At 40.1% G+C, this 26779-nt stretch overlaps 1 protein-coding gene across 1 annotated transcript in view; it reads left to right on the top strand.

Annotated features, from left to right (window-relative positions):
- Positions 1 to 25993, top strand: part of CCDC181 (coiled-coil domain containing 181) — a 46217-nt gene extending 20224 nt beyond the window's left edge. Inside the window, exons 2-6 of the mRNA XM_077481678.1 lie at positions 6205 to 6344; positions 9965 to 10840; positions 12792 to 12938; positions 15886 to 16040; positions 18728 to 25993. Coding sequence (XP_077337804.1) covers positions 6231 to 6344; positions 9965 to 10840; positions 12792 to 12938; positions 15886 to 16040; positions 18728 to 18890 — 1455 coding nt within the window. The 5' untranslated portion in view covers positions 6205 to 6230 and the 3' untranslated portion in view covers positions 18891 to 25993. The remainder of the gene's footprint in view (positions 1 to 6204; positions 6345 to 9964; positions 10841 to 12791; positions 12939 to 15885; positions 16041 to 18727) is intronic.
- The last annotated feature ends 786 nt before the right edge of the window (positions 25994 to 26779 follow it).

The following is a 26779-nucleotide window of genomic DNA, read 5'->3' as shown; positions in this document are numbered from 1 at the left end:
TAAAATATTTTAAATAAATTCTGGATTAGATAACAGAGGCACAATAGGAACTAATATTATGTGTTTCAAATAAATAGATATTGCCATTATAGTACCAGTTCTATATTAATGAAGCCAGTTTGATGAGTGTACTAAAATGCATAAGGCATTGCTTATGTAAAAAGCAAATCCCATTCACGAAAAGTCAACAAACGCTTTAGAACCTTCATAAACTAAAATGAGCAAATAAGCAGAATTAAACCCTCATTTAAGAAGCAATAATCCTTGTAGCTTCACTTGAATCATTGATATGCTACGTTAATTCTTCACCAATTTCACCCAAACATGCACTATTCCCAACCCTAAACAGTCATGTTGTTTGCTCATGGGGGGGGGGGGGGGAGTTAGAATGGAGCTGCTGTCAACCACCGGCCTGATGGAACAAGCCAGGGAGTGACTTATGCCACGTACACACGACCGGACTTTTCGAGGGACTAGGTCCGAAAGACTTTCGATGGAGTTATGACGGAGTTCTGACAGAGTTCTGACGGACTTTCCGAATGAACGGACTTGGCCACACAATCACACCAAAGTCTGACGGATTTGAACTTGATGACGTACGACTGGACTAGAATAAGGAAGTTCATAGCCAGTAGCCAATAGCTGCCCTAGCATATTTCTCGGTAGGAACTGGGTCCGGCGGAGTTCTAGCGGAAAAATTTGAAACATGTTCCATTTCTAAAGTCTGTCAGACTTTTGCAAATCAAAAGTCCGCTGCAGCCCACACACGATCGAATGGTCTGCCGGAATCATTCCATCTGACTTTTGATGTTGAAAAGTCCGGTCGTGTGTACGCGGCATTAGACCAAAGGCTTTGGTGCTTCCTGTTTGTGAGCCCAGAGCATGCACATTAGGGTGTCTAAGCTGGTGCTCCAGGGAGACTGAAGGGCAGCATAGTCACTGTATATGAGGATGTACAGCAGACATTAATTTAAAATTCTGCTGAAAGGAAAGGATGCACAGAAAAATGCAACTGCATTATGAGAAATTTGTGACTTATGCTTCTACAGTTATACGTTTGTCTTTAATGGCGCGTACACACGATCGGAATTTCGTACAGCAAAAGACCGATGAGAGCTTTTCATCTGAAAAAATGTGACCGTGTGTAGGCTCCATCGGAATTTAGCTGTCCGAATTTCCGCCAGCAAAAAATTGATAGCATGTTCTCAATTTTCATGACAGAAAAACTTCCGTTCAGTGTGTATGCAATTCCGACACGCAAAAACTCAGATTCAACTACGAGATGGAAGCTATTGGCTACTGGCTATCGAACTTCCTTTTTCTAGTCCCCTCTTTCATGTTGTAGGTCACCGCGTTCTGGGCGTGTGGGCCATCGGGAAAACCATCAGACCTTTTTCCGACCAAAATTCAGATCGTGTGTACGCGGCATGAGGGTTTTACTTTTAGTATTTCTGACCTTTTAAAAGCAGATGGTGGCTGGAGAAGTCAATCTCAAATTTAAATTCTACTGTTTTAGTTCCTTGTAATATCGGTTATTTAAAAGTCAAGTGTATCTGATGGCAGAACTAAATAAGGATTTTTGACTTGCCTAGGCTCTTTTAAATTTGATCATGGGCTATAGGATGCCATCTTTAGGGGAGGACACTGGCACACAAAACTGTAAGGACAGCCCATATAACCCATCCCACTCCCAGGAGAGAAGAACTAAAACCGGGCACAGCATTGGATCGATACAGGAGCCAGGTGAGTGTTTAGGCAGGGGGTGGGGGACACTGCTATTGTAAGTGGAAAAATAAATCCAAAAAAGTGTATCTATGAATTCTCAAGTGTCTCTATACTTAATAATCAGATACAGTGAAGGAAAAAAAGTATTTGATCCCCTGCTGATTTTGTATGTTTGCCAACTGACAAATAAACGATCAGTCTATAATATTAATAGTAGGTTTATTATAACAGTAAGAGACAGAATAACCACAAAAATATGAAGAAAAAGACATTTCAAAAAATTTATAAATTGATTTGCATTTTAATGAGTGAAATAAGTATTTGATCCCCTACCAATCAGCAAGATTTCTGGCTCCCAGGTGTCTTCTATATAGGTAATTATCTGAGATTAGGAGCACTCTCTTAAAGGGAGTGCTCCTAATCTCAGCTTGTTACCGGTATAAAAGACACCTGTCCACAGAAGCAATCAACCAGATTCCAATCTCTCCATCATGACCAAGACCAAAAAGCTGTCCAAGCATGTCAGCGACAAGATTGTAGACCTACACAAGGCAGGAATGAGCTACAAGACCATCGCCAACAGCTTGGTCGGAGAGTGACACCAGTTGGTGTGTTTATTGGCAAATAACTGCCAAGCTCCCTCGGTCTGGGGCTCCATGCAAGTGTGGAGCAGGGAATCCAGTACAAATTATAGAAATTACAGCAAAAATGGGTGGGGACTTTGGGATTTTAGAGGCACTAGTATACATTCAGAAGAAAAATTGTAATCAGTAGATATTCTTTATATATAAATTTATTCCAAAAATAAAAATAAAAAAACATACAAGATAGAAAGGGTTAAAAGATTCTTTGACACAAGGAATATGTCCACACGCATGGGAAACTACATCAGATACACATCGCAGTCCATAAAATACAAAAATTCAAGATCTATACAGGAGAACTAGTCACCCAGAGTAGAACAAATAGATCAATGTAGATGGGTGCTATAGTGAGGAGCTGATGCAGGATCCACAGAAGTTGCCCGACATGTTTCGCGTTATTAGAGGAACGCTTCTTCTGGGGCGTAATTAAAAACACCCAAAACTTTCTGTAGGTGGCGCTGATAGTACACAATAGAGATGGTAATGTTTCTATACTGTAGTGACTGATTCATATGGGTAGAGCACATTAAACAGGTACAATCTATGCCAGCCAGAGAGGTAGGGAGAATACTGATGTCCATATTTAATTATTTATTATTAATGCAGTAGGGTAGAGCTGCATAAGCCAAGTCTTATATGTGTATTGGCGGGAAAAATCCGCCATACCCATGTATAGCTTCGGCAGGATGAAAAGGCATCTAGATCTATCTGGCTGGCATAGATTGTACCTGTTTAATGTGCTCTACCCATATGAATCAGTCACTACAGTATAGAAACATTACCATCTCTATTGTGTACTATCAGCGCCACCTACAGAAAGTTTTGAGACTAAATTCTTATCATCAGTAGTTAGTATCGATCAGACTGGCTTTGTCGCACTTTGTCGCACTTGCAGCTCCCCCCTAGTAAACCAGCCTCTGGGGTCCTGGTCCTGCTTGACATAGAAAAAAGCATTCAAATCGGTGGACTGGGTCTACATGTCCACAGTACTGGAGATAATGGTCTTTGGTCCACGTTTCAGTAACTGGATTAAAATCCTGTACCGAGCTCTCCTGGCACAAATAAAATTGGGAAGTGAACTATCTGAAGTGTTTCACATTGGAAGGGGGACCAGACATGCCTGTTATTCCCGGCGCAATTTGCGCTCATGATGGAGCCAATAGCTCAGGCCATACATAATTCTGCCCTTATTAAAGGTATTAAGGTAGGTGCCATTAGTGAATAAAATGGCAATATACACCAACAACATAGTGCTCTTTTTCGAAGACCCTGGGCCCTCCCTCCCTGGCATTGCTTTCCATGTATTCTACATTGTCAGGTCTGAAGGTCAATTGGGATAAATCCCTCATCCTGCCTATAGATCGAGAGGCAGAGGCCAAGGCTGATTCAGATTTAACCCTAAAGTGGACCTCTTCTGCCAAATACTTAGGGGTAGTGCTATCCTCCATGGCAAAAGACTATATTACCTTGAATCTCCTGCCACTCTTGACTTTAATGAAGCAACGTTTATAGGCGTGGTCCCACCTTCTCCTCTCCTTTGTGGGCAGGATCACTCTTAATAAAATGAAGTTGCTCCCCTCTATTCTGTCCTTCGCCATGCCCCAGTGTGGATCCCTAGGAAATACTTTAGGCAGTTTGAATCTGTAATGACCTCTTTTTTGTAGGGATCGCAAAGACCTAGGTTTCGGCTGATGATACTGCAAACACCTTGGACTGAAGGTGGACTGGTGTGCCCAAATTTATTTACTTACTACCTTGCTGCTTTACTTACTCAGGCCCACAGCTGGTTGGTGGCAGAAGAGACCAGTGCTGCTATTGTGCTTGAGGCAGCGCAGCTCAGCTCTTATGAAGCACTCCTTAACATACTATATAGAGGCCAGTCAGCCCTATTCCCAATTACTCAGTCTTTGAGCAGTTATAAAGGCATGGCAACTTCAACACCCAGAGTCCTTACATACTTTTTCACATCATACACCATTGTGGCTTAACCCCTCCCTTAAGCAATTCTCATTGTTCCCTGACCCTGTTGTGTGGGCTTCTAGGGGGATTAAATACCTTAGCCAAATTTGTGAAGGGGGTGTGCTCCTGACCTTTGACATCCTTAAAACCAATTATGCCCTCCCTAACTCATGTTTGTTCAGATATCACCAGCTCCGACATGTCTTTAAGATGCAATTTGCTAACCAGTCTGTAACCATTACTCCGTCAAAAATTGAAACCCTAATACATGCAGACATACTAGAGAAACCACTCTCCTCAATATACAGGACCCTGCAACCCTCCATACATGACGGCTTAGATAGGCTCCTGTCGTGCTGGTGTGCAGAGGTTCCAGAGCTAAATACAGAGGACTGGGAAGAAGTATGGGACTATCCCATGCATAGCGTGGTCTCAGCTAGAGTCAGGCTAGTACAGTTTTTAAAATCATTCACAGAATTGACATAATGCCCCAGAGGTTACATATGATTTACCCTTCATACCCCTCACCATGCTGGAGATGTACAGCAGATCCTGCCACCTTCCTGCTCTTCTGGGCAGCGGTTTCTTATTGTATCGGCAAGGTCACTACTGTAGCAGTGCCACTATCAATAGATGTAAGTATCTTAGGATTAGTTCATTTACTAGCTACTTCCAGGACAATGAGAACACTAGTAGGTATATTATTGTTTTATGCACGTAAGTCCATACTCCTTAAATGGAAATCTCCCCAGGCACCTACCTTCGATTATTGGAAGTCTATTGTCAACAAAATTATCCCATTGGACAAATTTACCTATGAATCTAGGGGTTGCCCACAAAAAGGTATGGGACATTTGGCCAGAGTCCAGGGACACTGTCGAGTCATTGGCAATGCCTCCATAGTATGCACTGTTTTGCCTCTGAGCATTTCTCTCGCTGAGTTTTATGCACTGAGGGATAATCCTCAGATGTCTACTTCGCACCTTCCAGCTACGATGTATGAAGTCGTCATAGGGCTTGGTTAATAGGTTATAATTGTGTGTGTTTTTTTTTTCAATTCAAGCCTGGGTATGCCCAATAGGCTTTGTTGATGTAATCTTATCTTAAAGCTTAATAAAAAAAGAATGTAAAAAAAAATCATTGCCTATCAGTGCAACTTCGTGCAGCCTCAACAGTGCAGCCTAATCAGCGCACACCAGTGAAGAAGTAAAATTACTTATTTTGCTAAATTTTATTACAAAAAATAACTTTTTTTTTCAAAATTTTTGGGCTTTTTCATTTGTTTAGCAAAAAAAATCAAAAATCCAGTGGTTATTAAATACCACAGAAGAAAGCTCTATCTCAAAAAATAAAATAAAAATGAATTTGGATACAGTGTTGCATGACTGCGCAATTGTCATTCAAAGTGTGAAAGTGCTGAAATCTGAAAATTGGTCTATGCAGGAAGAGGGTGAAAGTGCCTGGTATTGAAGTGGATAAAGACATTTATATGTACGGCTTGTATGTACTGTATGTACGTAAGGCAAAATAGACCACATTGGGCCACTAGATGGTGCTAAGTATTACAGGAAATTCCTATGAAACTTGACACCACCTAGTGGCCAAATTTGGTCCTTTTAAATCATTGGAAAATATTCAACCAACACAAGAAATGGCATAATACCATTTATTTGTTTTGTTTTTTGGGCCAAATCACACAGAACAAATGTACATGCACTTTCACTGGGTGATTTGCTATGGGATTTTTTTTTTTTTTTATATATAAACAGATCTCTAAGGTATTTACTCGGTTATAGCAATTGTAATTCCAAAATTATGTCACTGATGCAATATCTGATATACAATATGTGTACATTTTGCATTAATGTGTTCATAGGAGAAAAGCACAGCATCTCTGCAAAGATGAGCGAGAAGGAGGAATCGGATTCAGAAGGAGGGCAAGAGTATGAAGATGACTTTGAGAAAGACCTTGACTGGTTAATAGATGAGGAAGAGAAACAGCGGGCAGCATCCCAGGTACAGCCATGATCTGTAAATATTTGTTTTTTTCGACATTGCATGGAAAAACTTAGGATCCCAATTTTATTGAAAACAAAAGAGCATGTCTGTTATTTTTTAAATGTGGAAGATAGAAAACTCTGATATTTCAGTTACAATTTCCTAATCTGCAATGTAAAAAGGACCAAACATGCAAGTAAACTTTTCAATGAACAGATTCTTTACAATAAAGCAAATAATAAATGATTTGCACAACAAACCAAATAGAATATAATCGAGATGATTGACATAGCACTGAACGATGAAGTGAAGATGTGACAGGTAACAAAACTCTGAGGCAATCTTCTTGAAAAAAAGTGTCAAATAGTGAAATATAGTGCTAGAGTCTTAACCGTGCAAATTGATAACTATAAACGGGTGTCTCTTCATTCCATGCAATGACAACTCTATGTGAAGTGGCCTCTCACCTCTCACCTCACCTCACCTCCATGAGCGCCGAGTTCATTCCCACATCACTTCCGGTGTGCCAGTCAGCCAATCCCGATGCGTATCATCACAATCGTGACTGTGACGATAGGTGTCAGGATTGGCTGACAGGCACACCGGAAGTGACGCGGGAACGAGCTTGGCGCTGGTTTGTTGCGCAAATCATTTATTATTTTATTATTTATAGTAAGGAATCAGTTAATTGAAGAGCTTACTTGCATGTTTGGTTTCACACTGCCACCTTGTGTACACATTTATTATTGCTTTTACTATTTTTCATTATTAGCACTTGCATTATTTTTTTGGCACATAGTTCAACAACAGCGCAGCATCACTCATTATACGCAGAGATCTAGTGGGGTTTCATCAATTTTTTTGTTTTAGAAAATTATTTTTATTATTTTAGCAACAAAAAAATAATAATTTTTCAGCCACGCAGCGCTCTCAATACAGAAACAAAAAGCTTCCCCACTAAAACACCCACCCACCCCCCACCAGGTACCACCCCAGGAAATCCATCCATGGCATCAAATGCTTTGCGTCCCTCAGGACTTAAAAAAACATGTGTTCATAATATCAGCGTAACTAGATACTCTTCCCTCTATAAAATCATATACAATCACAACTTGTCCCTTCAGGGGAGATCATCCCAGAGAGGGAGGCCCTAAGGACTAAAGGATCAAATGAAACCAAGAAGGGGGTATCATGTAACGGGTGTGAGATAAACTCTAGCACAATTCTCCCCAGCAACCATGTAGCTATATAATGCGGCAACATCTTATTAAACAATCCTTTCCAGTAGAAAATAGAAGGTGTGGTCGGTTTTTTTCCAATGTAAGATTAATGCCTTACGGGCATAATACAACAACAAATTCAACAACATACGTTGATCCCTGGTAGGTGCCAAGCTTTCCATTGAACCAAGCAGGCAGATCACCACTGTCATGGGGATAGGTAAAGAAGTGATTTTCGTTATACACCAAAGAATAGCGGTCCAATAATCCCTGACCACCGGGTAATGCCAAAACACATGACCAATGGTGGCTGGAGAGAAGGAGTAGCGCGCCAGCACTCTGCTGATACCGCCAGGTAAATTCTGGCTAGTTTTGCTGGTGTGTAGCATATCCTATGTAGAATTTATAGTGGATTAGCCGATCCCTTGCCGAGACCAGATGAGTAAAGGGGAAACTCCCACATATCATCCCAGTCCTCCCCTCCAAGATCCGGAACCTCTTCTATCCATTGCTCTCTAACTTAAGCACCAAGGGAGGAGGTACAGGGTAAAGTTCTTTATATAACTCAGAGTGTTTTTTCAGAGACTCATCTAGCAAAATGTTCTCTAAGCTTGATGGCTTAATTTCCACCTTAACAGAGCCAAATTGGGAGGTAAAAGCATGTTGTAATTGTAAGTATCTAAATAGGTAGGGATTAGGTCAATTAAATCTCAGCTTGAGGGGTTTCCTAAAATTTGACTGCAAAAGTGGGAATGCACTTTAACTCTTAACCTCACACTGCTACTTCCAGCACATTGTTTACATTGAAATAGTAAGCCCAATATGACAGTGCTTTATTTGACAGTTCATATAGTTCTCCTTTAAACCATAAATCTGTAATTAAATCAGAACGTTAGTACCGCTCTGTACTGACTCTGATGCCACCGTGATAGCTCATGCGCAGATGTGCACAAGGGCTTTGCCTGGGCCTCAGGTTCTGGCAGAGCCTTTCGGCACATCAGTGTATGCGTAGGTTATTTTATACGAATTTACAAAGACAGGGAAGGTTTGGGTTCTCCCTCATAGCCGTCTTTGCGTATATGTGAGGAAAAACCTGCTTGTGTGCGGATGATTGGGTAAACCAATGCATGCCCAACTGTGCCTGTAGTTTTCCCTAGGGACCCAAACCACTGCGGCAGAGAAAAAACTAAAAAGAAAAACTGTCATGATTCTTGTCACCTAATTTTGCCAAAGATTTCTCCCTCCCCTGTCTCTCTGTTATACGTTGTGTATTCGGCAACATTTCAGAACCTCACTGGAACACCTGATTCCCCTACAATGTAAATTTGTAAAATGACCATATTAAGATGTATATGAAGAGGGATAGTGCTTAATGAGATGTTGGGAAGGGCTGGTAGAGGAGTCGGCCTCAATGCTGAAATTGAGGCTTTAGGAAAATGCGCCACAACAGCTTTAATAACTATGACTGGCCCCGAATTCTGGCTGGATGCCCTCTCTACTGCCACCTACATGAGTGACATGTTGGAAAAAAAGACTTGAGGGAACATATTTTGGGTTAAATACCAGAGTCTCACTGCTCAAATCGGCTTCACAGCTCTGCTCTGTACTATGTGATTTACTGACAAACCCTTGTTCATCACACTCTTCGAATGTAAGTACTGGAGCAGATAGAAGGGGAAGGACAGAATGGGGGGAGACTAAAACAAAAATGTGGGAACTCAGAGGTGCCTAGCTCAAAGACCTGGACACTGGTAACCAATTCACTGCATGAGGTCATAAATGGGTGTGGTTAAGTTCTGTTGTTAATACTAATTAGTCCAGAACCAGAATTGTGTAGCAAAAGTGGTGCATTGTCCATAGCAACCAGGCCAGTCTAGGTGCAAACACACTGTAGGTTATGACTAGAAACAGCTTTAAAGTGTATGTAAACCCTAATAATGAATTTGTTGTCTTTTGGTGTGGTAAATATATCATTGGAAGTGTTTTAGCTATTCAGTAAGTGCAAAAAAAATTTTTTTTTTGTTCTCTGCACACTTCCGTGTTTTCTCAAGGAGTGTAATTAGCCCTCATAGTTCTTATCTTGGACTACAGAATAATAAGTGTCCATGTTGTAAATAATAGTAGAGTGTGAGGGTTTGAATGGTTTAGCAAAAAGCAACTGGGCAGGTCTGACACCACTCAGTCCACAGCAGGAGTTCAGTGATTTTTTGCAAGATCAGCAGGTGTTCTTCTGTACCCGTAGGGTCTTTAAGAGATAAAACATGCGCCATGTGCATGTATTGCAGATATGTACTGCATATGTTTTTATTTTTATTTAACCCTGACATACCCTTTAACTATCCTCCTTTTCAATATGCCATTTTCTTGATAAAATCCCTATAATAACTTCTAAATACATGAAACATTCTGCTGTTTCAGAATGAAGATGACACTGAACACCTCATTGAACAAAGACCTGATAACACAAATCAATTAGTAAAACAAGAGATCAAAGGTGACCTTATACCAAGCAATGATAGTAGCATTTCTCTTGACCCTAAAATAAATGCTAAGCTAATACTGGATACTGTGTCTGAGGGTGAAGAGGTTGATCCCGAAGATGAGGAGGCAAAACGATATATTGCAGAAAAGATAGAAGAAGCAAATAAGAAATTAGAAATGGAAACAATTGACGAAAACCGACAGAGGAAACTTAAATTTAAGGACAAATTGGTTGATCTGGAAGTTCCACCATTAGATTTCCCAGACAACGATAGAACTGATATTATCATTGAAGACGATGTAGTAGGTGGCATAACACAATTGCATCTTAATGATACCCCAGCCAAAAAAGAGTTGAATGCTGAAGAAAATGAAAACATTGAAGTAGAAGCAAAAGATGGGAAAGTTTTGGTTGAGAAAGATGGAAAGTTTGAACTGGTCAGTTTAAAGGACATTGAGAACCAGTGTTCTCTACCACCTATCAGTAACATTAAAGAGCTGTCAAAATCTCCATCTCCATCGCTATCCATGCAGTCAAATAGTTTTGGTGCATCGCATAATGGAGACGATTTAGATTACAAGAAAACTTCCAAAGTCGGTAATGTAAATAACTTTGTCCCTCAACCTCCTGGTGGGCCTAAAGTCCGGCCTAGCTCTGCTAGTCATTCATTGAAATCTCTACACAGAGTGAAGCCATCGCGTAGGGTCCAGTCTGCAAGTGTGTCAACCAGAAACACAACATTCAGCCTTTCCTCAGAGCAAAAGGAGCTACAGAAGAGGATTCAAGAGAGGCAAGAGAGACTTAGGAGAGAGGTAAAATAAGCAATCATAACAATACATTTTCAAGTAGAACTAAAGTCACAGGTTAAAAATAGTGATGCAGATGTGCAAAACTATGTGCCTTATGCCTTTCCTATTAGGTTTCCCAGCTGCTGTGCAGGTTGAGCAACAGGTCCTAGACTTCTTTATAATGTCTTGGTTTAATTTCTGTAGAATGTACAGCTCAGAAGCTAATAGGCTTTCCACACCTCCCTCTTAGTATATCAATATACGCCTACTGTTGCAACCAGGACAAATCATATCACTCCATGAAACCATATGGTTTCTCCCAGTCCCACCCTGTGTGCTAACTTCTTATATTAATTACAGCTGAAATTAGTAAGGCAAGTAGCAGCTCGTTCATTTGTCTGGGTAAAAGCTCACACGGTACACACGGGCGAAACAGATGGTTTGACCGACTTTCAGCTCTTGTGTACAGCTCCTCGTCCGACAAGCTGGTCTCACAACAGGCTTCTGTTGAACAAGCATGCTGGAAAACCAGCATCCAATCAGCGCTCATAGCCATTGGCTGTGCGCGCTGATCACTGTGTTCTGGCATTAGGGGGGTGTCCCCCCCCCCCCCCCGTCAGAACACAAGAGCTCAGTGGGGAGATCACCGCACTAGCATTGGATGTGTTATTACAGCACTCTGTATGTTTTTTTATTCATGCAGCCCACTGGGTTAGATGAAAAAAAAACTAAAAAACTCCCTGTGTGTTCTCAGCATTATCTCATGACTATTTGAGTTGTGTAAAATATAGGCTACTTGCTGCAGAGCTAAAACATAATACTAGTAATTGTGTAAAAAAAAAAAAAATAGAGATCCACCTGCTGGCTGGATAGAAGAGTACATAATATTAATGGACAATATTTTATTTCTCTAAATAAAAAATCTCAACTGCATTATATATATATATACTGTAAGATGGAGATAAAAAAAAAGCCCTATGTTTAGAATAATTTATTATACGTCTCAACTAAGTGTGGATTTATCTTGGGAGAACAGTAGTAACTAGTTTCAAAAATCGAACCTGGGAAATTATTATTTTACTTATATTGGTAAGCCAGAGATGTCTGTAAAGATCAAAAAATTTACATTGTTTTTCAATTTAACGTTAACTGACCATATTGCCATTGACCAAACAAAGTGGAACTAGTGCCACAACATTGTAGGCTTTGGTTTTATTACATGGCAAACAATTTGAACCTTTCTCATGTATATACTTGGGAAAGTCCCCCTGTCCTGGTAACAGGGTGTGTAAGGAAATATGCCCAACAAACAGGTCAAATCTTCCTAATTTTATTCAAAACTAGAAAAAAATGTTTTGCTTGAGTTTCACTTAAAGGGCTATTTTACATGATCATTCAAGGCCGTACATAGCCCAGGTCAGTGTATTTCTGTGCCAGGTACATCCAGGAACCTCTCTTCAGCTGCAGCAGCTCAGTGACAGGCTCAGAGGCTTCACACAGTGGGGTTGATTTACTAAAACAGAAATGTGCAAAATCTGGTGCAGCTTTGCATGGTAGCCAATCAGCTTCTAACTTCAGCTTGTTCAATTTGTCAAAAAAAATAAATAATTGGTTTCTATGTTCTTCACTCTCCCAGTTTTAGTAAATTAACCCCATTGAGTGATTACCCACATTTAGGGACAGATGAGCAAACAGTCTGCCTACAGACCCATCTGTCCCTGGCCGCAATTACGTGTAAACAGTTGGGGGCAGTGTGAGCATGTAACTGATATGTACAGGCTCCTGGCCACCCCTACTGCATAAATACGCTGTTCTGGGCAGCCATATAAATGGACCCTAAAAAGCAAAACATCCATGCTGTTTATTTGTTTTGCATTTTTATTTATATTTTTTATTCATCTACAAAGTGAAATGAACAAGATATAATTGAAAGAAATTAAACCAGTGTTATTAATCAATATGTTCTGGAAAAAAGGAAGAAGACCGGAAAAGGGAGGCAGAAGAACTGAAAAGGAGAGAAAACGAAATGGCATTTAAATTTTGGTTACAGAAGAAGAATGAACAGCTAATGCAAGAAAAAAGGATCCTGCAGGCAAAGGAGATGGAAAAAAGCAGCACATCTGTGAGGAATCCAATATAATAGTCGTTTTATGGAATCCATAGAAGAATACTAGTTATTTCAATCTTACTATGATTAACCAATTTTAATTTCAGTGCCCTGATCATCAGTGAAAATGATGTCCTGACAGGCTTGCCGGTTAACAGCTCTCCTTTCCTCCCACAGACACAGCATGAGAGGAATGGAATGATGCCGATAACCAGCAAGTCTGTTTGCATGTGATCAGCTGTGATTGAGACAGTTGATCACATAGTAAAGGGCCGCTGTGTTTGGCCTTTTACCCTAATCTGTGATCGGACACAGTGGTCACAGAGAATGTCCAATGTGCCCCACACGAGGCGCACACGGTTCTGGGATGTCATCTACTGACGCCCTCTCAAAACTGATCGACCGCGCTGTAGCTGTCTTTCGGCTATAGCGCAGTTGGCAAGTGGTTGAGAAAAAAAAAAATCATCCATTTAGCATATTCTGCCGTGTACCACAATACATGATAGGTGCACTGGAAAGTTGTGTTGTAGTGCCATTCAAAATGAAAGGTACCGAATCACACCAACACATGTAACAGCAGTGCCAGAATGTGACCCAGCCAGTTGCATTAATATTGTCCAAATGCATGGATTTCCTAATACACAAAAAAATGTGCATGCATTATTCTTAGCAACACTGCACATTGCAATTCACAGCAACACATTGGGGGTTATTTACGAAAGGTAAATCCACTTTGCACTGCAAGTGCACTTGAAAGTGCAGTCACTCTCAATCTAATGCCGCGTACACACAACTGGACATTTTGACAGCAAAGGTCAGGCAGAACGAGTCCGTCGGACAATTCGATCATGTGTGGGCTCCATCGGACCTTTGCTTGCCAAAAATCCAGCAGACTTTAGAAATAGAACATGTTTTAAATTTCCCTGCCTAATCTCCGACGGACCAAGAAATCCATTCGTGTGTATGCTAATCCGACGGACAAAAACCGACGCTAGGGCAGCTATTGGCTACTGGCTATGAACTTCCTTATTCTAGTTCAGTTGTAAGTCATCACGTTAGAATCTGTCGGACTTTGGTGTGATTGTGTGTGTCCAAGTCCGTTTATTCAGAAAGTCCGCCGGAACTCCGCCGAAAGTCCGTCGGGAAGACTGTCGGACCTAGTCCCTCGAAGAGTCCGGTCGTGTGTACACGGCATAAGGGGTAGATCTGAAATGAGTGGAAGTTCTGCTGATTTTATCATCCAATCATGTGCAAGCTAAAATGCTGTTTTTTTTATTATCCTTGCATGTTCCCCTCGGATTTACAGCGACTTTACTTCCATGTGCACTTGCAGTGCAAAGTGGATTTTCCTTTAGTAAATAACCCCCATTATCATTTGTTGTGGTTTTGTGCATGGGAAAGATATGTTGGTGTGTCATATAGAATAAATGGCACTGCAGCACACCAAAAAATTGATAATTTAGATGTGACTTTCCAATTGACTTGTGGATTAAAATGTGGTTCTTGGGCCCTTTTAAGTTAAAGCGGAGCTCTACCCAAAAGGGTGCGCAGTAGGGAACTGCCAGTGAAGCCGCAAGGCTTCACTGCCGGGTTCCCTTATAAGAAATGGCAGTGGCAGCACCTGAGAGCCGATTGAAAAATCAGCTGGAGTGAAGACACCGCTGGATTCTTGTCCTAATATTAAGTCAGTAGCTACAGTAGCTTCTGACTTTTAATTTTTTTTGTTCTTCAATCTAAATTTATTGAAATATTTCCATACAAGTTTATACAATACATAGTATATATATATATATGGCAAAGACCATTTGAAAAACATACTGCAATATAAAAATGTATATAGTGTATGGCATATAAACTATAATTTTTTTTCTGAAGGAGCCTTGAGCTCCTCTTTAATGCGGAGTTTCACCCTAATTCTCCCTAATTTGCATACGTGTCCGCATGTGTTACTGATCGCTCCGCCATTCCTTTTTGAGGATAGTGTCTCCTTTTTTTGGGGGATAGTGTCTCCTTTTTTTATTTTTAAAATACAGTACTTTATTTTAATTTTTTGCTAAAAGTGCTCCACTTCCATCCAAACACCACGGCGGCGAGGTATGTCATATCCTTTTTCACATGGTTCCTGGGATACCAGTGTAATCAATCCCAGGAGTCAATGGGCATCCTCCACAGCCAGCAACACTTAACCGGAAAAGGACGCAATGCTAGGCTCCATTGCCCTGATAAAGTCCCATTGCACATGCGCAAGATCGGGAGGTGCTTTCTGGGTAGCCAGCAGCACCTTATCCCGGAAGAGACTCATAGTGGGCTTCAGATGCCCACACAGGGTGGACACTTGCTGAATTAGGAGGGTACAGTGAGTACCAATACATTTAGGGCACATTTACACTTATACTTATGCTTTAGCTTCACATTACACATTAACAGCTAGTTTACACTTGCTTCAAAACAAGGCTTCAGACAGGCTTTGTTAAAGCTCTCTGAACGCTAATCAAAGCTCCTGTCACTAAATAAAATGGTTAGCTTACACCTGCTTTTGCTTTGCTTTGGCTTCAGCTCCATAGACTTCTATGGAGGCTTTGAAGATGCTTTGAAGCAACACTAATGCTACATGGGGTATAATTTTGAAGCAAAGCCGAAGCAAAGCAAAAGCAAGGTGTAAACAGAACTGTAAGCTAACCATTTTATTTAGTGACGGGCTTTCTGGCATTCAGAGAGCTTTAACAAAGCCTGTCCAAAGCCATGTTTTGAAGCAAGTACAAACTAGCCCTTATACAGAAAACGGTGTCAGATGTATAGCATATGCTGATTTTTAATACATAATTGGCGACTATGACGGGGGTGATTTAAAAAAAAAAAAAGAGCTGGAACTCGGCTTTAAGGACACCACTGTTTTAGTATATACAGAGGGCGACAGCAATCAGTATTAAAATATCAAAATTTGATGTCTTGGTTTTAAAAGGATAAAGATAAAGAAGGGTCAGATGAAGCTTTTGGTACTTGGCTGAGGAGGAAACATAAAGACCAACTGAAAGAAAAGAAGATGGAGGAACTAAGACAACAGGAGACAGCTGCTTTCCTGGAAGAAAGTAAGGACAGAGAAGGAGCTTTTGAACAGTAAGTACAAAATTATTAGTGAAGTCTAAATTGTTCAGTTAAAAAGCAATGATGTGTCAGTACAAATGAAATAGGATTTAGTTTCCGGATTCCCGGATTTATTACTGTATGATTATATAGTTCTGACATATTAGGCAGCACTTTACAAAATACACAGAATTAGGCTGGGTTCACACTGCTGCGATGCGGGAACGCTGCGAATCTACTGCGGGTTCCCGCATCCCATGCCTCCCGGCGGCAGTTCACACTGCCCTATGCAAACTGCTGGGAGTGTCAGTGAAAAGTTAATGATACCTCCAAATCAGTTCGCATATCGCAGTGCGATCTGCAAACTCGGACAGGAATCGGATCGCATGGTGTGAACACCCATGCGATCCGATTCTGCTGCGGACCAAAAAAAGGGTCCTGTGCGAGTTTGGGCCGGATGCGATGCAAATTCAGCCATACTATCTGTATGGCTGAAATCGCATTGCACAGAGATGGCATGTGATTTGCACTGCAGTGCGGTGCAAATCACATCCGATCTCGTACACCGCAGCAGTGTGAACCCAGCCTTATTGACAATTTTTTTTTTTTTTGCTCAGGAGTACGTAACAGTTTAACCACTTGCCTACTGGGCACTTAAACCCCCCCTCCTGCCCAGACCAATTTTCAGCTTTCAGTGTTCTTACACTTTGAATGACAATTACTCTGTCTAATTATTATTAGTCATGTAATACTATACTCAAATTCATTTTTGTCCTTTTTTTCCCACAGATAGAGCTTTCTTTTGGTGGTATTTGATCACCTCTGGGGTTTTTATTTTTTGCACTATACATGAAAAAAGACCGAAAATCTTGAAAAAAAAACACATTTTCTTTGTTTCTGTGATGAAATTTTGCAAATTATTCATTTTTCTTCATAAATTTTGGCCACAATTTATACTGCTACATATCTTTGGTAAAAATAACCCAAATTAGTGGATATTATTTGGTCTTTGTGAAAGTTAGAGAGTCTACAAGCTGTGGTGCAAATCATACAAAATTGATCACATCTGATGTACTGGTTGCCTATCTCATTTCTTGTGACCCGAACAAGCCAGGAAAGTACAAATACCCCCCAAATGACCCCTTTTTTGAAAGTAGACATTCCAAGGTATTTAGTAAGATGCATGGTGAGGTTTTTATGTTGTCATTTTTTCTGCAATTCTTTGCAAAATGAAGATTTTTATTTATTTAATTTTTTTTCCACAAAATTGTCATTGTAATAGGTTATTTCTCTCACATGGCATGTGTATACCACAAATGACACCCCAAAATACATTCTACTACTCCTCCTGAGTATTACAATACCACATATGTGGGACTTTTTCACAGCCTGGCCACACAGAGAGGCCCAACATGCAGGGAGCACCGTCACGTGTTCTAGGAGCATAAATTACACATCTAACTTGTTGACTACCTATTACACTTTTGAAGGCCCTGGAGCACCAGGACAATGACACGTGACACTGATGACAGATGGCACTGATACGTGGCACTGATGGCATTTGACACTGATGTGGCACTGATTACAGATGGCACTAATACGTGGCACTGATGACAGATGGCACTAATACATGGCACTGATGACAGATGACACTAATACGTGGCAATGATGTGGCACTTATATGTGGCACTGATGACACGTGACACTGATACAGATGGCACATGACACTGACAGGGGGCACTGGAGACAGATGGCACTGGGGACAGATGGAATTGACAGGTGGCACTGGGGACAGATGGAATTGATAGGTGGCACTGGGGACAGGTGGCACTGATAGGTGGCACTGGCGACAGGTGGGCATGTGTGTTTTGTGTTAGTGTGGCACTGTGTTTGAACACTAACACTCCCACTGCAGCTGCAGATCACTCACCCATCTCACACGCGGTCTGTGTGTGAGGAGGGAGAGCCGGCAATGAGAGATGATCTCATATGTTTACATCTCATTGGACACTCCGATCAAGTGCTAAATGGGCGATGTGATTGGCCATTTAGCACGATCTGTGATTGGCTGTGTCCAAGGGACATGGCCAACAAAGATTTCCCCCGATGTGGGCCCGCAGGGAGAAAGTAAACAGGAGGAAGTCCAGGGACACCCTCCCGGCAATTGAGTGCTGCGCTGTAGTCATCTTTCGGCTATAGCACAGGCAGGTAGTGATTAATGCAGCCTTTTTTAAACAGGGTGCCTTCTGGGTTTTTCGGGGGTGCCTTTGAAAAATGCCAAACAATATTTCCCCAAATTGCACCAAAAATTGACAACAAGCCAGTGAGTGGATCACACCTGTCTCTTTGTTACACAAAAGCAGTTGTTTTTATTGTGTAGCATTAGAACCTTGGGCAGCCGCTGGCATCCCAACAATCGGCAATGTCATTCGTTGATAAAGAGGATGTCGGGCACCTGCACAGCATCCTTGTTTGCTCATCCCATGCCCCTCTGTCAGCACTGGGGTCACTTTAGCTGAATGAGGGAGATAAAAGGAGAAGAAAAAATGCTGGAATGAGGATTGTGCATCATTTTAAAGGGTTCTGTGACTTCATGATATTAGATTGTAATGATATACAACTCTCTTTGACCTACATTAAAAGATTACCATTACATAAAGTATAACATGCTGTGCAGTTGATTGATATAATCCGTTTTTTTATTTTTTTTTATTTTGAAGGTGGGTAAAGCAGAAGAGAATACAAAAACGTGTTGAACAACAAGCTGCTAAAGAAAGATCTAGAAGACTTTTGCTGGAAGCACGAAGAAGCAAGCAGATACATAATTTGTTGTACAATATCTCTGACTCCAGATCGTTCCGCTACATTGATCCCTACAGCTAAAAGTACATTCTGTTTCAGTATTCAGCACTGGTACATATTTATGTACTTACATTTACTGTACTGTATGTGTTACCACTAGATGAATTACAAAAAAAAGCTATATTTTTTATTTAGTTTCTTTTGAATATATTTTTATGTGTCTGAATAGATTATTATTGATTTGTTAGTAATTTGTTACCATATAAAATTGTCATTCTAGGGATTTAATGCGACAAATAGTGATCCAAAGCATTTTCCATCATAACAGTCATCCAAACTATTCTTCATCATAAACACTGTGCTGTGTTTTGCTAATTAAGAAATAACCAGAGGTAAGGTTTAGACTAATTTCACATAGGCTCTAGATGCAGAACACTACGCAGCTCTTGAGTTACGAAGGCTCTACCTGGCATAACAACGCTCCCATAGAAGCTTATAGCTGAGGATGGAAGAGTACACCATTTGAGATCCTGCATTTATGAGGACACTTGACAGACATTGAAAACATAAACCTTTTGACATATGTACAAATCAAGCTTTCTATTGAACCCATGCTTTTCTCTAAGCAAAACCTTGTCCGCTGCATATAATAACTTTCCCTTTTGTCGGTTCAACTAATAGGAACAAAGAAAGGAAGCTCTATATATAATTCCAAGCCATGATCAATTTCTAGAATCACTTTGAAAAGAAATTTGTTGCTCTGACTGCACGCACACAGCGGGGGGAAAAAGTATTTGATCCCCTGCTGATTTTATACGTTTGCCCACTAACAAAGAAATGCTCAGTCTATCATTTTAATGGTAGCTTTATTTTAACAGTGAGAGAAAGAATAACAAAAAAAATCCAGAAAAATGCATTTCAAAAAAGCTATAAATTGATTTGCATTTTAATGAGTGAAATAAGTATTTGACCCCTTATCAATCAGCAAGATTTCTGGCCCCCAGGTGTCTTCTATACAGGTAACAAGCTGAGATTAGGAGCATTCTCTTAAGGGAGTGCTCCTAATCTCAGCTCGTTACCTGTATAAAAGACACCTGCCCACAGAAGCAATCAGATTCCAATCTCTCCACCATGGCAAAGACCAAAGAGCTGTCCAAGGATGTCAGAGACAAGATTGCAGACCTAAACAAGGCTGGAATGGGCTACAAGACCATCAGCCAAGCAGCTTGGTGAGAGGGTGACAACAGTTGGTGCGATTATTTGCAAATGGAAGAAACACAAAATAACCGTCAATCTCCTTCAGTCTGGGGCTCCATGCAAGATCTCGTGGAGTTTCAATGATCATGAAAACGGTGCAGAATCAGAATTACATGGGAGAATCATGTCAATGATCTCAATGCAGCTGGGACCATAGTCACCAAGAAATCAATTGGTAACACACTACATTGTGAAGGACTGAAATCCTGCAGCGCTCCCACAAGGTCCCCATACTCAAGAAAGCACATGTACAGGCCCATCTAAAGTTTGCTAATGAACATCTGAATGATTCAGAGGAGAACTGGGTGAAAGTGTTGTAGTCAGATGAAACCAAAATCAAGCTTTTTGGCATCAACTCAACTCACCATGTTTGGAGGAGGAGAAATGCTGTCTATGACCCCAAGAACGCCATTCCCACCATCAAACACGGAGGTGGAAACATTATACTTTGGGGGTGTTTTTCTGATAACTGGACAGGACAACTTCACCGCATCAAAGGGACGATGGATGGGGCCGTGTACCATCAAATCTTTGATGAGAACCTCCTTACCTCAGCCAGAGCATTGAAAATGGGTTGTGGATGGGTATTCCAGCATTGCAATGACCCAAAACACACGGCCAAGGCAACAAAGGAATTTCAGTGTATGTACATTTTTCCACAGTGTTCCAATCCTCTGAAGAAGACCTGGTGGGGTCGAAACACATCAGGATTCATTCAACATCCTGTTTTAGCGCTACAATATTGCATACTGTGTTTTATTCTCACTTGTGTTGACTGCCTTTTTTATCTCCTGTATCACAGCTCATATTTTAACTGTCACTGTAATTTTTTGAGATTATTCTAGTAATAATGTTTAAATAATTTTAAATCACATAATAGCATTTTTTTTACTCATTTACTGCCTAGAAAACCCCATATGGGGGACATCTCCCTTTTTTTTTTTAGGCAACAAAGGAGTGGCTCAAGAAGAAGCACATTAAGGTCCTAGAGTGGCCTAGCCAGTCTCCAGACCTTAATCCCATAGAAAATATGTGGAGGGCGCTGAAGGTTCGAGTTACCAAATGTCAGCCTCGAAACCTTAATGACTTGGAGAGGATCTGCAAAGAGGAGTGGGACAAAATCCCTCATGAATTGTGTGCAAACCTGGTGGCCAACTACAGGAAACTCCTGACCTCTGTGATTGCCAACAGGTGCTAAGTCATGTTTTCTGAATCAATACTTATTTCACTCATTAAAATTCAAATCAATTTATAACTTTTTTGAAATGCGTTTTTCTGGATTTTTTGTTGTTGTTGTTATTCTGTCTCTCACTGTTAAAATAAACCTACCATTAAAATTATAGGACTGATCATTTCTATGTCAGTGGGCAAACGTACAAAATCAGCAGGGGATCAAATACTTTTTTCCCTCACTGTATGTAAAGGGTAAATTACATAATATATTTTAAAGGTACCTTTTCGTCAAGACTAAAAATTAAGCCTTGAGATATTTACATTAAGCACAGTATTTTAATATTTTATCCTGCCATTTCTTTATTGTAACATTCCGCCCCAGTGCATTTTAAAGATAAATTGGAGATTTCAGAACCTCTGATTGCTTGGCAGGAGAAATATTCCCCAAACACCCCTATTGTGTAGCGCATCACACGAGGCAGTGATCATTTTACTCTTTATCTTAGGCAGTGTGGGCCTCCAAGATTCCCACCGTAGAGAGTGTGGAACTCAAAGACAGCACTCCTTAAGGTAGCCTGAGGGTAGCCCAGCCTGGCATTGCCAAAGTACAGTTCACAATACCAAGGGCCGGTTCTTCTTCTTGCATTGAGTTTGCCCTGCTGAGATTCCCAGCAAGAATCCATGCCCTAACCGTTCACACCAGGCTCTTTCAGTGAAACAAAAAGGCTTTATTGAACAAAGTCATATGTAGAAGCAGCCATACAAGGTAATGGCAGCACGACACTTTACAACATCCTTAACGCAGTATTAAACCCAAAACCAATAGTGTAATATATTGGTGAGCTGCAATCTTAAGATGCATTTGTTTTTTTGTTTGTTTTTTACTTTTTTCCTTCTGTTTTCACCTGGGTATCTGGCCAGTAACACACCTCCTGTATTAGAGTATCTACACTCTGGATGAATGAGCACAAGGGGCACTGTTGGACAGTAGCACTGTCAGTCTGGGGGAGGGTATTGTTAGATGAACTAGCATATTTAGATACACAAACAAACTGAAGCCAAATTCCAGCTAATACTTTATAAATTGTTTTTTTTTCCTTTTGGGATAAAGGTTTTATAAAAACTGACCACTGTAAGCACCCATGTCAGTGTTCAGTGGTTTGTCTCATCTCTGTAACTGATACATTCTGCTGGAGAGCTTGTTCTTTTGAAAAACAACAGACTTACTGGCTAGATCACAGGCGAAAATAGAAGAAAGAAAGCCTACAAAAGAAAACGAATGCAGCCATTATCTCTAAGAAATGGTAAGCTGCAATATAATAAATGTTTGCTTTTGGGTTTAATACCGCTTTAATAGCACATATCGCCCTTAAAGGAATGTATGAAATTCTCCATATAGTAGGGGAAGCACACATATAATGGCTTTCTGCCTACATCATTCCTAGCAGCCAGATCCTGGATCAGGAAAGTGGTGTATCTCAGCCACAGATGAATGATACAGGTACTAACTAAAGCATCCTAGACTGGCAGGGCACAGTTGCCAAGCAACTTGAGGCAGGGTAATAACTTAAAGGGCTTCAGTCTCAGTGACTGCCCAGTTTACAAAGATTTATCATACAGCAAGTGGAGACATCTTGTGGTGATTTAGAAGAACTGCAATGTGACATTCTCTAAGTGCATAACACTATAGCCTGCACTTCCACACATCTACTGCTGACTCTATGCAGTCTCTTTCATATGTGATGCCTGATCAAAACAAATGTCAATACTAAAAAGGTTTTCACATCCACCTATCATATCTTGAAGCTTTGCATGTGAAAACAACAGAAGGATAAAAGAGGATGATCCACAACTAATTGACCCTGTCTGAATTCTCCTTATAGTGGATTGCAGGGAAGTCAGATTGATGTCAATTTATTTTTTTATTATTTCAGAATAGTTGTAGTGTTTGCTGTATATCAGCCTTGCTAATTGGTTTCAGTTGTTTACAGGATTTGCGCTTTAATGTCATGCCTCTTAGCAATCTATAACCTCATGTTGGCAGTCACTTCTATTTCAACACACTGTAATCAATGTTGAAAAGAGATTGCATACAAGTGGTTAGGTTGCTCAATAACATGAGATTACAATCATCGGTGCATTAGCCCTTTAATTTCCTGTCTGATCAGTTTAATGACACATCATTAGCTTTACTTAGTAATGTGCAACACTTACAATAACTATGGAATTACTATTGAAAATATGCATATTAAAATGTTATTTCCAGCAATTGTTAAATGAAGAACAAAGCATGGGGACAGTACAGAAATATGTTGATGTAAATCTGACTCCATAAATGCTGTCTTTTTTTTCTATTCTAATAGACCGCAATGTAAACCACACAGTGAATGTTGTACTGTTTGCCAAGACCCAGTGGAGAGCAGAAAAGTGACCATTGCTTGACAACTAACATTGATAGACCAGAAAAGTAATCACAATTTAAACAAAAGTCAGATAAATCGAACTGTCCATTATTCTACATAGGCAGAACAGAAAGGCAACAGAGTCAACATTAGTTTTCAAACTGGAAGATAATACAATGAAGATTACTATATACTTCAGCATCCAAACTCTTAAAGGGTATCCTTCAATCAGCTGAGCTCCCTGTAATAACATGGAAAGGCCCACCTCCCAACAATATCTTGTAAACAAGCACAAGGCCTTCATCCATCTGTTGCATATATTTTCTGTATTGGAGAAATATGGTGCTTCTTATGGAAAATAAAAGTATTTGATGGTTCTGTTGCAGTGCCTCATTCCATAAATGGGTAGAACTGCAGATTAAGGCTGGGGGTCACACCTATGCGACTTGGATGTGGGTTTTCCCACATCCAATTCGCATGGTAGGAGATGTTGACCGGCTCTCTATGGAGCCAGTTCACATATCTCCGCTGTGGCTCCAGCGCAAATTTGCACAGGAGCCCTGTGCGCCTTTTTGTCAGTTTTTAGGTCCGAATTCAGCCGAAAAATGTGTGCTGAATTCGGACCTGAAACTGTGAACGGAGACGCACCGGACCCCTGCTGTGAGCCACATGTGGCAATAGTGTGAACCCAGGAACCCTAATCTGTAATTGGAGATCTGTCCCCCCCCAAAAAGAAGAAGACCTTTCTCTGTTATTACATAGTAAGGTTCTGTGTAGAACAGTCTGATAACTTCTTCAAATGCTTACTCTCAAAAATTAAACTTAAGCTGGCCATACACAGTTTTTGGTTGAATGTTTGTATGAAATTCAATCAATTAATCGATGCTATCAATGAGTCAAATAATTTAATTTAAAAGCATTAAAAAAATTCAGCCAGGCTTGCTATTTGAATTAATTCCCAGATGTATTAAAAAGGTTTTCTTTTATTGCTGATAAAATCAATGAAAGAATACTGCAAAGAAAAGTTTACTTAAAAGAGAAGTATGGCTTTTTTTTTTTTAATCCTATTTAGGTGGATGCAGCATCGATGTGATGCTGCATCAGTCCCCTGCCGTCTCTAAGGCAGAGAACTGAGCGATCAGACACTTCTTATGGCTCAGTTCTCTCCTCTGCTCTGAGCAGAGAGCCGTTACTGTCGGTCTCTCTCTCTGCTTCAGCTCGCTGTCTGCTGAAAACGAGTCACAGGAGTGCAGAACAAACTGCACTCCTATGATCCACAGGAGAAGTACAGCCATAAGAGCTTTGGCTGTACTTCTCCTTTAAATGTATAACTATATTGCATATTCAGAAGTATATTTATGTATACATTACATGTTCAGCAGCCAATGGGGTTGTAGTGGCTATACTACTTTTCTTAGCATATGTGCATTACAAAAAATACAATTAATCCTGCTTTAACAGTTAGCCACAACCACATTAACAGTTAGAATTTAAAGTATAACAAATGTTTCAAAAGTTAAACATTTTCAAGCAAAATTATAATGTCGAAAGCTTTACGCATTTTATTTATGTGTACTTATGATTAGAGTAACTCTTTTATGCTATGGATTGAGGGTAGACCACATTGGTGATTTATCCCACACAGTGGCTAGGATAAAGAGAGTTGTAGAGGCTCTATTTGATTTTTATAGCTGTCTATGCCCCATTGTGGAGATTACTCCTCATGTTCTGTCCCCAAGACACAGCAAGATGCAAAAAATAAAAATAAAAAAATTATATATATATATATATATATATAGTAAGAATACATCCCACCTGATGTGTTGTCACCAGCACTGTCTCAGTTGAAACTTTTCCCCTCTACTTCTCTGTAATCTTTTAGATTTCTCTTAGTAGGACAGAAATGATAGGAAACATCCCAAGCAGGGACTCGGACAGTAATAAAAAATATTTGTCTCAACCCTAGAGGGCGTTTTCATTGAGCTATCTCCCTTCCATTTCCCACCACTATTTAAAAGTAGAAAAACTGTTTTGGCTAGAGTTCTATGTGGCACCTTGGCATTCTACATTATTGCCAATAGATATAGAATGATACAAGACACATACTTTAGTAGTATTTAATTAACAGCATTTATTTTGTGTTGATTTACATTTTGCTTTCATTTTGTGTCATTTCTTTTTTCTTTTTATAATGGAATCTTTATGTATTTCCACAGCAATTGTGATTAACATGAGTGGGTACTAATTGTAAATGCCTGTTATTCAGTGCAACATGTATGAAGGCTTTGTGATAAAAACAATGAAACATCTGAGGCTTCAGTGCTTCACAGAATAAAAATTATAGTTTGTTTATGTATTGGTCTGGCTGCATATGTTAATGAGCTGAGAAAAGTGAGATTTAATATGTTCCAAAATAAGTACAATATTACAGAAGTCAAAAAGTGAGAACAGTATTTAAAGCATTCACATTCTCTTTTCATTTACTATTATATAACTTCCATATGTAGTATTTCCCTGTCCTATAACTCACCAATACTATCTGTCCTATATAATGGCAACGTTACTTTGGTTTTTTTATATATGGTGTTCAAATATTCCAGAGTAAGCCATTCCCTTCAATCCATCACTTGATAATGATACTTAACATCACATGTAATTACTTTTTTTTTTTTTTAGAGCCTAGAAAAGCATTCTTTAGGATTTCCACTTTGATCTGGCTGTTTTATGCTGCATACACACGAGTGGAATGTCTGACAGAAAAAGTCAGGTGGAAGCTTTTCATCGTATATTCTGATTGTGTGTATGCCTCATTAGACTTTTCTTTACGAAAATTCTGACGGACCTACAAATAGAACATGTTTAAAATATTTCCGACGGAACCAATTCCTATTGGGAAAACCGCTCGTCTGTATGCTGTTCCGACGGACCAAAAACGATGCATGTTCTGAAGCAAGTACGAGACGGAGGCTATTGGCTATTGAACTTCCTTTTTCTAGTCCTGTTGTACGTGTTGTACATCACTGCATTCTTAACGATCTGACTTTGGTGTGATCGTGTGTACAAAAGACAGTTTCAGCCAAACTGGAAAAACCTTCGGAGTTTATGCCGACGGGTAAACCGATCGTGTGTACGCAGCAT

This window comes from Lithobates pipiens, unplaced genomic scaffold (genome assembly GCF_037356315.1).
Source record: "Lithobates pipiens isolate NorthernLeopardFrog02 unplaced genomic scaffold, aLitPip1_a1.2 Scaffold_16, whole genome shotgun sequence".
In the NCBI taxonomy this organism is placed as follows: Eukaryota; Metazoa; Chordata; class Amphibia; order Anura; family Ranidae; genus Lithobates; species Lithobates pipiens.
The sequence above is the reverse complement of the archived record's forward strand: the minus strand, read 5'-3'. Positions and strand labels throughout refer to the sequence as shown.